Source organism: Syngnathus floridae, chromosome 9 (genome assembly GCF_059516105.1).
Source record: "Syngnathus floridae isolate MCC-2025c chromosome 9, RoL_Sflo_1.0, whole genome shotgun sequence".
Taxonomy (NCBI): Eukaryota; Metazoa; Chordata; class Actinopteri; order Syngnathiformes; family Syngnathidae; genus Syngnathus; species Syngnathus floridae.
The window spans coordinates 3,468,565-3,479,881 of record NC_142421.1 but is presented as its reverse complement, the minus strand read 5'-3'; the positions used below and the strand labels follow the sequence as shown (position 1 = coordinate 3,479,881).

Sequence of the window (11,317 nt, the reverse complement as noted above, 5' to 3'; positions counted from 1 at the left end):
TACAACTCCCAGAAACGTCTATCTACGGCAAGAGAAAGGGTGTCACATTTATCGCACGTTGCATTTTTAGTTAAGTCGTCTAATGCTGTAGCAGGTGGTTTACTGCTTGTAAACATTAACTCAGTGCTACGTCGACCATGGATGAGCATATAGCTGCCATGTGTGAACAGCTTATTAAGGCTGTGAACGTGACTATGGATGCGGAATCGAGTCAAATATACCGTCTGGAGGCCCTTAAGGTAGCATCTTTTTTTGGTTATTAGCTTGGTTGTTAGCTGGCGGCTAAATGTGCCAATAATTTGAGAACGAAAGCGTGATGAAAGCTCAAATATTGTTAAGAGGTCAAATAGTTTCTTAACTTTAACGTTGTCCTCTTCAGTGTTCTCTTGTATTATATATACGGGCAATTGTTTCCCATTTGTTTTGAAAGTTAGCCTGTCATGCTAACATCGTCCACTACGTTCATTCAAACGCTAGCATCACGTGGACCATTCAAAAACACCATTCATTCCATAGATGGTGCCTAGTTTTATTTTTCATGAAATATATCATCTAAATTGAGTTGTCATTCTTTGCTTTATGCTATTCAGTTGTAAATATACACACATGTTTACTCTAATATGGCTTGCATTGAATGACATGACATTGTCTTTTTCATTTTGACAGTTTTTCGAGGAGTTTAAAGAGAAAAGTCAACTGTGCGTCCCATGCGCCTTACGTCTAGCCGATAAAGCCCAGCCTGCTGTAATCAGGCATTTTGGGTTGCAAGTTTTTGAACATGTCATCAAGTGAGTGTTATAATTAACTTTGAGACGTCGGATTTTAATGAGAATGAAATAAGCATCTTTTTCCCCTCTTAGGTTCCGATGGAACGATATGCAACAACCAGAGAAAATCCAGGTCAAAGACTGCACCATGCAACTGTTGTCGAACGTGAGTAGGATTCTTTTGGTGCACTTTCATTCATGTAACTGCTCGGTGTTGATCTTACTCCTGCTTGCACCCAGGGTACACATTCGATCCTGGCGGAGGAAACCTACATCAAGGATGTTCTCTCTCGTGTGGTGGTGGAAATGATCAAGAGGGAATGGCCGCAAAATTGGCCGAATATGCTTAAGGAGATGGAAACTCTTTCGAGCGAAGGGGTGTGTATAGTTTCGTATCAATACCGCAAGATGGCGGCAAAGAACTTGAGAAACAAAATGATCATAAAGCATCAACATTTTACTTCTAGCATGTACACTTTTGAGATCCAAGTTAAAAAAAAATATCCTTCTCTAAGTTTATACTGTAATTCTCTGAGCTAACACTATTCACACAGGAGGCCCAGACGGAGTTGGTGATGCTGATCCTGCTGAGGCTGGCGGAGGATGTGATCACCTTCCAGACGCTGCCGAACCAGCGCCGCCGAGACATCCAGCAGACGCTCTCGCGAAACATGGACAGCATCTTCAGCTTCCTCATGAGCATTCTACACCAAAACATCGAAGAGTACCAAAAGATGGTAAATTAAAGTGCTGAGTGAGAAAAGCTTTTTAAACACGGAAAAGCTGCATCAATGTAATGAAAATGTTTTTTTTTTTTTTTTTTTTAGAAAGAGTCTCCACAACATGAAATGAAGGTGAGTGGCTTTTTGTAATGTCTTCTATCTCAAATCACCTTTCCCCATTAAAATAATGCAAATCCTAAAAAAAAAAAAAAATGCCATTGTATTGAGCGTTGCTAATTTTGTTAGCCTGTTAATGGACATTTGGATTTTGTCCTAGCATTCAGCTAGCTGAGTTTGAAGTTCTGATGTTCTTGATTCTTCATGTTTAAAGTAACAATAACAAACGTTGTGTTACGTTGTCAGGCCAGGGCTCACTGCAAAGTGGCCGTGGCAACCCTGAACACGCTAGCCGGCTACATTGACTGGGTGTCCCTGGTATACATCACGTCGGGCAATTGTCGTCTGCTGGAGAGCTTGTGTCTGCTGCTGAGCGAGCCGGACCTTCAGCTGGAAGCGGCCGAGTGCCTCCTGATCGCCATCAGCCGCAAGGTTCCGTGCGGCGGCGACCTGTTAGGTATAGTTACGGAATTTTCAATATCTCTTACCTTGTTGATCGGCAGGGCAAGCTGGAGGAAAGGAAACCGTTTATGCTGCTCTTTGATGACGTCGCCATCAATTATATGCTTTCTGCAGCCCAGTGAGTTTGTCATCGTCTTTACCTCATTCCCTGCCAGCACAGTAATTTGACGTCTATATTTGTCAATGGCAGTGAATGAGATCATATTTGTTGGCCTTTTTTTTTTTTTTAACCTGCTTTGTTTGCATCCAGGTCAGCAGATTGCTCAGCCTCCTCTGAAACGCAGTGAGTAGATGTTTCGAATGATCCTGGGCCATTTTGTGACTTGATGAAATCAATTTGCATTTTTTTAATATATATATTAAATGTGTCTTTCCAATGCAACGTGGATATTGACTACGTTGATGTCTTGTAGACCAATTGAGATGATGGAGCGGCACTACGTGTTCCTCAAGAGGCTGTGTCAGGTGCTGTGTGCACTGGGAAACCAGCTCATCTCACTGGTGGTGTGTACGCGAGTCCTTTTCGTGAACTTGATTTACCGATCCATGTCAATAACGTGTAAAATATCTCCACAGGGTTCTGATGTCAAAGTGAACGTTCCTGTAAACCTCAGCAAGTACTTGGAAGCCTTGTTGGCTTTCACGACACATTCCAGCTTGGTAAGAGGAAATGCGGTTACATTTGTCACGTAAAGGTCTCCACATCGTTTCATGTTTTACCAAACAGTTTCTGAGGTCGTCCACTATGGCGACCTGGACGTCCATGTTCAAACACGAGACGCTCTCCCAGCAGCCCGTCGTTGTGGAAGTGGCCCTCAAGTTCCTCAGGACGGCCATAAGCAACCTCCTCAAGGTCTGCGTGTTGTCATCGCTTCGGAGCCAAACCTGACGTCCATTCTCACTTCTTTTTTTTTTTTTTTTTTTTTTGTTTCTTCTCCCTGTTCAGATGGGTTTCCCTACCAGGAACGATCACCCGAGTTGTCAGTATTCACGTGTGGACTTTGACAGCGACGAAGATTTCCGATATTTCTTTAGCTGTAAGCGATTCTACTCTTAAAATATGAGCATCCCTCTCTTAGAAAATGAAATATTTTGAATGTGTGGTTCTCTTTCCCTTTTAGTGTTCCGCGCTCAGCTGGGAGAGAACGTGAGGAGCGCAAGTCGCCTCGTTCCCTTGGAGGCTTTTCAGATGGCCGCAACGTCGCTGCAATACCAGCTCGGCAATGCCGCTCGTACGTAGACTTGATTATTTTTTATTTCTTATTTAGCTTAATTTAATTTGATTTGATTTAATTTGATTTTGACTTCTCTCACACTTTCCCCAGCTCTGGTGGACGGGCGCTGCTCGCTTTTCTCCACGCCACTGCTGGAGTGGGACGCCGTGACCGTGTTCGTTGAATGCGTGTTGTCTCAGATGTTTCATAGCCTCGCGGACGAGGTAACAAACGGAACCCGACGAAGGTGGCAGACGGCTCAATATTAGCTCCCGATACTTAAATGTCGTGCAGAAGTTGCCCGTGGACGGCGGCGTCGAGCTGCTGCAGGCCGTGCTGAGCTACAACACCCAAGATCCTCTCATCATGTCCTGCGTGATCAGCAACATGTCGGCGCTCTTCCCCTTCGTCAAGCACAGACTCCAGCTCTTGCCTCGGGTCCTTTGCAAGGTATTATCAAGTTCATATGTTGCTTTTTTTTTTTTTTTTTTTTGCAAGATGTTAACCTTCCCCAATCTGCTTTGGCTTCACAGCTGTTTGAAGTTCTTACATTTGAGGCTGTTCAAGAAAATCAGGAAGTTAAGGTAATGGGTTAGTTTTGTTTTTTTTTTGAAAGATGGAAGAGTAAAAGTATCTACTTCAACCAGGCACCACGCACCCGAGGTGTAAATAACGTGAGGAGGCACTCATCCTGTGCCATCATCAAAATTTGCAGAGATTTTCCACAGTTGATTTTGGTAATCTAATTGAAGTGCACAATTTGGAGAGATCAGTATTTTATTTATTTTTTTAATATCTTCCTTTTCCTCCTCCCTTTGCCGCAGTCTTATTTCGACATGTTTTACAACCACGTGAAGACGCTGTTCTCCAACGACGCCACGCTTACCGTTCTGCAGAAGTACGCCCTGGTGGAGTCTCTGGTGCTGATCAGTAATGAGTTCAAGGATTTTGAGAAGCAGAAGGCTCTCTTAGATGAGCTGCTGGCCTCCATGATGGCTGACTGGACCTCAAACGCTACCAAGCTGTGAGTTTGGAGTCTCTTTCTACCGCTTTGGTGACGTTTACCGATAACCCTGCTTTGCCTTCCAGAGTGCTCTCCTCTCCCGCCATGTTCTTATCCTTCGTCGGAGCCGACCAGGCTGCCAGCGAGCAGCACCAAGAAGAAGACCCCGTCGGTACCAACAGGGGGAGGGTAAGCGTAGCTCATTTATCGCCAACCAACAGCGACATCGCTGATGTTTTCCCTCCAACTTCTTCCCAGCTGGGCTTCTGTTTGAGTTGCATGTTGGCCGTGGTGAAGCGGTCGCGCTGTCCCGCCGACCCGGAAGCCGCCAAGGCCGCAGGCTTCCTCGTGGGACACTCGCCGTCGGGCTCTCCCATCTACCGAAACCCCTGCGCCCCCCAGTTTTTGGCTTTCCTGCCTAACCTTCTCGCTCTCATCAAGTATGTTGGGGATTCACCACCAACCATCTGAATTCAGAATTGTAACATTTTCTTCCCTCTTTCTGCAGAACTTTAAACAGTTTGTTTGCGCCGGAGAACAGAGCTCACCTGAGTGAGAACTTCACCAGAGTGTTCGACCTGACGGAAGGAGAGAAGAATGTGGTTCTCGGTGAGGCTCCTCGACATCACCGTCTTACGTACACGACTTGGTTCAAGTGACGTCTCGGTTCTCCAGGTCTGTCTCAAAGCGTTCTGGATTCGTACGACACGCCGGCGTTCAAAACCAACCTGGAGCGCATGCAGTTCTTTCTCACCCAGCTGTACGACAACTGGTAATTAAAAGTCTTTTCCTCGCGGCCTCCTCGATTTCGAGCCTCCTTTTACCCGTTATTCTCTTTTGCAGTTTCCAAATCCTGGGAAACGCCGGCGTCTCACTGCAGCAGGACTTCTTCGACGTCGACAGGCTGGCCGAAGAAATCTCCGCGTCGGTTTTCTTCTCCCTCGACCACGTGCCCGACTACAGACTTCGACCCATCATTCATATCCTCTTCTGTTTTGCTGTGTGCTTCAAAATTGAATCATTCAAAGATCATTTGAATTGAGAAGTGGCGACTCAACAAAATGATTTAAGCGTGTGTGTTCACTACAAGATGGCGGCATTTTAATGTGTGTGTGGGTTTTTTTTGTGACAACTACGATTCCTTAACGGCTCTTACGCTTTTTTCTAAAACAAATGGTGGTGTCGTGTCCAGCCAAATACAACGACAGTCTCCTCTGCCCCCTGCTCGGCCCGCTCTTCAACTACGTTCTCCAGGTTTGATATTTGACGATAAAAGTACACGATCGAGGCAGTTGGTCACTCACCTGATCTTTTTTTTTTTTTTTAATTCCTGTAGCGATTAAACGTGAAGTGGCAAGTCATTCTCCAGAGGGCTTCTGTCAAGTAAGCCTGGACTGAATATTTCATGTCACTGCGTTTTAATGTTTTTATTCGGAGTGTCAAAATGTCTTCTGTCAAGTTCATTAATTTTAAAGAAATTTTCACAGTGGTGAGGAGGAAGAGGAGGTGGTAGTGAGTCAGGAGAGTCAAGTGACAGAGGAGATGTTGGAGGAGCAGCTGGTGCGGCTTCTCACCAGGGACATACTGGATTTCATCAGTACGCTTCTCTACTCACTACCGCCATTTTGTTTGTTTTACATTTTGAAAAATCGGGAAGGCAATGAGTCACTATTTTTTTTTTTTTGGGTGATAAAATTGTTTTTTTTTCATTTGCAGCTGCGTGCTGCATTTCAAGGAAATATCCCGAAACTGCTGTCAAACAGGAGGAAATAGAAGGTGAGAATCATATCTGGCCTGAGAAAAATATCGATATACCATTTATAAAAAAATTACACCTGACTGATTATTTGGCTGCTCGGTCGATTGGCTCTTTTAAAAATATCTTTTTTCAAACCGTACAACAACTAAAGGAGAAGGATGTTCTAATGCTTTTTTTTCCCGTTCCTTTTGCAGAGGAGGACATGATGATGGATGCTCCGCAGGCATCATCTACTGCCGCGGTCACGAATGAGCTCACTGAGCTGGGGAAAAGCCTCATGAAGGATGAGGTCAGAACTTGTCAGACCCTTCACACAAGCCAGCACTACTTCAAGTTTTTCGCTAACACCCCCCCCCCCCCCCCTTTTTTTTTACACAGAACATCTACATGACCCTGTTGTCCTTTTCCTTCACCTCGCTGTCATGGAGGGACGCCACGTACTGCCACCGCACGGCTTCCATCATCTGCTGGACCCTCCTGCGGCCGGTTGGACAACCTTTGAATAATTGATGACCTTGGAAGCGATGACGAGCTACATTCTTCCCTGCGCTTTCTTTTGTGTGCAGGTGGTTGGATGTAACCTTCTTCCTGAGGCGGTCTCTTGGTTCTTCGTCAGTGTCCTCAAAGGCCTCCAGACGCACGGGCAGCACGAGGTGTGCTACGCCAGCCTCTCTCTGCTGGCCATGCAACTCTACGAAAGCCTGGTAATCTTTCTTCAAGAAATTTATTTCAATTTAATTGTGGCCAAGCGTGTAACCCTTTTGTCCTTCCCCAGCGCGGTCGTTACACAGATCTGAGGACGGTGATGACCCAGATCCCCAATATCAATATTGAGTCCCTGGACATGTACGATCGCGGGCTGCTGGAGCCCACTGCGCAGAAGCTCAGCGAGAAGAAGAGGAAAGAAAAGTTCAAGAAACTCATCGCTGGGACCGTTGGGGTAATGACACATTCGGCCTTTAGGTGGCGATGTTGCTTCACTGGTACCATATGCACAGTTGACAAATTGTCGTCAGTTGTCTTCCACTTGACAAATTCAAATTAAACGTCCAGGCAGTGAATGAGTTAACTAGAAATATTTTGGGTTCCCAACCCTGCTTGCATTTTCCTCGGAGAGAGAGAGCGAGAGAAAAAACAACTACTCGTTTAATAGGCTTCTCTCTTTTCCCTCGCCAACAGAAAGCTCTGTGCCAGCAGTTCAGGAAAGAAGTCCACATCCGGAATCTTCCATCTCTCTATAAGAAGGCAAAGCCAGACAGGGATTTGCTGTGCAGCGACGAGACGACCGGGCTCACGGCGCTCTTCAGCCACAGAGAATAACTTTTTGGAGGAGCCGACAGCTTCTCTAATGAACTCAAAGCACGAGGTGTGCTGCTCTCAATATATCGTTAACCTAAAAGTTTAATTGCCTGCGAAAAAAAAATCTGATAACAAGAAGAGTCCAGTTTCCTTGTGTCAACAATGACCTGGATGACATTGGATGTCATTTTAGTAAGCACATTTATTTTTTCATCGATATTATGACAGCAAGTTAAAAATGACTTGGGCAATTATGTTGTTAGGCTAACGATATTTTGTCAACGTCTCACTGCTGCTGCGTATGCTTGCTATCATTATTCTCATTTTTTTTTCTTTAATTGCAAAGCAAGGTAATTTCAACGAGGAGTGATATTTCCCCCTCATCCACAATAATCAGTTCCTGGACGTGCTCACGTTGTTTTGCATCAAAATTATTACAGTGTGTTTAAGTTAAACTAAAAGAAGGCATGATGCTCTTTTTTTTTTTTATGAACTGAATTTTACTGAATTAAATATATTCTGGAACATCTTATTTGGTACCTCATGTAGGAATTTTCCTATGGTGACAATTTGATAGTGTAATAAGCTATTCTGTATTGTATGTTATGTGCCATACTTAGTATTTGTCACTTCTAATCAGCGGTCCAAGGACTATTTTACGTTCCGTCATATTTTTCACCCCCCGTTATTTACCACGCTATCATGTTTAAATAAAGCCACATAATTCACCCATGTGTTTATGACATATAAAAAAAATGAACCTGTGATACATTCCTCTATTGTCCAAGGAATTGTTTTAATTTCATTTTTTCTGCTTTTAATAAGCAGTGAAAGAAATGATTAATTTTTATGATGTAGATTTAGCCCTTTGTATTATTATTTTTGATTTTCCCTTTGTAAGCATGCAGAAAGGCAGCTCAACAATTGTACCAAACAAGGTGACACAGACCCTTGGAACATTCACATAAGTCTCTGGTAATTGTCCATTGAAAAACAAAAGTTGCTTGTAACACTAAAATGACCTGTAAAAACAAGGGGAAAAAGCTTTTGTAAAAGTTTAGTGTGGATTATAGTTGACTTTTGAATAAAAAAAAAAATGTTAATGTTTTTGTCTTGCTTCTTGTGCTTAAAATGAATTGAATTCAATAAAGTTCATACAATGGGATGTTTTTAAAAAATTTCAAGGTGACTAGTCAATTATGTGTAGTACTAAAAATTTTGAGAACCACTTGACTACCTTATTCGTTTATAAAATATATGAAAAATAGTGAAAAGTATTTTTGACCTGGTACCTTGACTTTTATTCCATCCAATAATAACGACGGTTGCCTGGCAACTACGCCATTTCCGCTCCAGTCAGATGAGCTAACAGCAAACAGGTGAGTTAAACTCGTAAACAAGTCTTCTGAACTAGTTTATTTGAACCCACGCTGGTTAAACACGCCCGCCGAGTATTCGTCTGTTTCGACATGTGCGTGTTGGCGTATTTGTTACTCTCGTCTGTCTCTTTTTGGGACGACAATGACCGGGCGTTAAGCAAAGATGTCCGGCCAGCCTCACCGAGCGACCGGCTGATGGTGGTGGGTTCAACCGAGTCAACCCTGAGGAGCATTTTGTCTACTACTGCTTGGTGAATATAACCTCAGCCACAGTTCAGGTAAAAAAAAAGAAAAACTATCATTATATTGTGCTTGGATTATTTGGGCTTTTTTTTTTTTTTTTTAAAGAAATCATGTTCAGAGTTACGAATTATATGAAATAACTAAAATAGAAAGAAACTACATATTCTAAAGTTAACTATAATTATAATGAAAGTGTCATTCGCTTTTGTCGATTTCAATACCAACATGAGCTTTTAAGAATTTTAAAAGAAAAAAGGGGAAACAATTTAAAAATTCTAAAACTAGTAATGACCAAACCAAAACAAATCATTCATTTAAAAAAAACTACTACTAAGTTACAAACCTTCTTTAGAAACTTAATTAAAAAGTCAAAACAAATTAGCAACTAAATATCCCAAAGTATTTTAAACCTTGTCCCATTGTGAACTGTAAGAAAAATTGTTTATAGCTAAATTGAATTTTACTGTCAATGTCAACAAGTATCTATGTTGTGGTGATTTTTATACATTTTTAAGTGCCGTACTGATGATCTGCGATGACTCCCACTAGAGTTCTTGGCAGGACCCCTTGCGCTGCACTCTGATTGGCTGCTGCATGCAGTTCTTCCTGGATGCAGCAGCCAATCATTGCATCTGATCTGTCTTACCACAACCAAATGACGCATCACTGAACAGTGAGTTTTATACTGCCCTCTTGTGGCGAGTACACCACAAGGAGGCAAACTTCAATTGATGCTGTAGGACAAAAACCTTATTCCTTATTAGATTAATAGTGGACAAAATGTTTTGCTCAAAGGCCACGTTTGATTTTTAAAAGGGATAGATGGGTCAGGTTTTTTATTCTTTGTGTTTGTGTGTACGTTTTGTGTTAAATTGTACCATAATTTAATTAACTGGTTATTTTATGGCATATCTAATTCTTTTATTTTTCATCAATTTATGGGTTAAATATTTTTACTGTATGTACAGTATGTAAATTACATGAGTATTTATCTAAATTAAATAGATTGGACCTTTTCTGGGTATAATTTTCCCTGGCGACACCCCCGTAAAGAGCCTCGCCTGCCTGTCTGACTTCTTCTGGAATCTTCCATCACGCTGCATGCCGTCAAGCCTAAAATCGGTATGAATAGACTCGTTATTCATTTCGACTTATTTTTGACAAGCAATTTCGAGAGTAGGCGAAGCTTCACGTACTATCGCTGCTCGTTCAAGTGTACTTTTTTTTTTTTAAATTAATGTAATGTAATTACAAGAGCTTCAGTGCGGTTTTAATGTTACAAAAATTCCCCGGGAACGAACTTGTGCTTTTTCAGAGCAGCATTTGCTACTTGACTAAAGTCATCACCGATTTGTTGGTGTGTGGTGGAGAAAAATAGTGCTTATTAAAGTAAACAATACATTCTACATTTATTAAGCGCCGACTCATCGGAGCCACTTGTTCCGACACTTTGCTTGAATGAGTTCGGTGACCTGCACTCAAAGTCTACATTCTATGGGACCCCCCGCCCCCCAGCACAAAAAAAAGTGGCAATTATTCTCATTGAGTGACCGTGGGCAGCTTTACAGCGCTTCATCTCCCAGTGTGAGTCCTGGCAGCTGTAAGGCCCGGCTTGCGTGTCAAGCTCGGACAGACGCAAGTCTGCTAAACGGAGACCAGGCCACTCCTCGCGACGCTAGACCATTGCCACCGCCTCACCCTCCATAAGGGATTACTGGTATTTTCAGATTACTGCTCAGCAAGACTGAACTGTCTGCCTCTCTGACCCCCTTTTTTTAAACAGACACATTGTTCTACTTGCTGTAAAAAGCAAATACAGGGGAACACACAAAGTCAAACAGGTTCATGCCGAGGTAGCTCGAGATACGAATCACCTTGCGTACCAGTGCAACAATACCTGAAGCATATATTCTTTATCATCTTTGACAAGCCATTTTACTACTGTACTGAAAAACTGTTTCTTATGCTGCCCCCAGGTGGCCAAAGTGTGCACAACAAAATGCATAGGACAATGTGACTCTAAGCGGAAAATGCTAATCATTTTCGCTAGATTGTAAAATAAATGGGAAATTGTGATGATGAACACGACAGCTACAAATACAAAACAAATTCTTTGACTTGATGTCTGTATGAATCAAATGTCTTTTTGTAACGTTATAAAAGGAACCCTTTGCGACCTGTCCTACATTTGGGTACGGAACCACAGATCGACTTGATGGGTGGGGGGGTTTAACCCTAGAGCTGCTAGCTAGCTAAGTAGCATTAGGGCAAAAGTGGTCTGTGTTTGTTTACAGTAAAAACCGAATGGATAAGTGACCTGCCCCACCTCCTCACTGTCCATAATGTCTAGTC

General features: G+C 42.7%; 1 protein-coding gene and 1 long non-coding RNA gene across 2 annotated transcripts; both read left to right on the top strand.

Annotated features, from left to right (window-relative positions):
* Positions 1 to 21: 21 nt before the first annotated feature.
* On the top strand, positions 22 to 7,872 carry xpo5 (exportin 5). The gene is made up of 33 exons (XM_088385575.1): positions 22 to 239; positions 667 to 788; positions 861 to 933; positions 1,008 to 1,145; positions 1,322 to 1,504; positions 1,595 to 1,621; positions 1,853 to 2,038; positions 2,110 to 2,186; positions 2,319 to 2,351; positions 2,482 to 2,572; positions 2,645 to 2,728; positions 2,796 to 2,921; positions 3,015 to 3,105; positions 3,190 to 3,300; positions 3,394 to 3,506; positions 3,577 to 3,732; positions 3,816 to 3,866; positions 3,930 to 4,019; positions 4,107 to 4,306; positions 4,372 to 4,474; positions 4,544 to 4,725; positions 4,794 to 4,894; positions 4,961 to 5,057; positions 5,129 to 5,265; positions 5,442 to 5,539; positions 5,622 to 5,668; positions 5,773 to 5,882; positions 6,002 to 6,061; positions 6,239 to 6,333; positions 6,423 to 6,530; positions 6,611 to 6,748; positions 6,820 to 6,984; positions 7,224 to 7,872. Exons 1-33 carry the CDS (start codon positions 138 to 140, stop codon positions 7,362 to 7,364), a joined length of 3,636 nt encoding a protein of 1,211 aa, XP_088241701.1. The 5' UTR covers positions 22 to 137; the 3' UTR covers positions 7,365 to 7,872.
* Positions 7,873 to 8,735: 863 nt separating this feature from the next.
* LOC148392951 (uncharacterized) lies at positions 8,736 to 11,087 on the top strand. Its single transcript, XR_015860343.1, has 2 exons — positions 8,736 to 9,000; positions 9,971 to 11,087. It is a non-coding gene; the product is annotated as an uncharacterized LOC148392951 (long non-coding RNA).
* Positions 11,088 to 11,317: the final 230 nt, after the last annotated feature.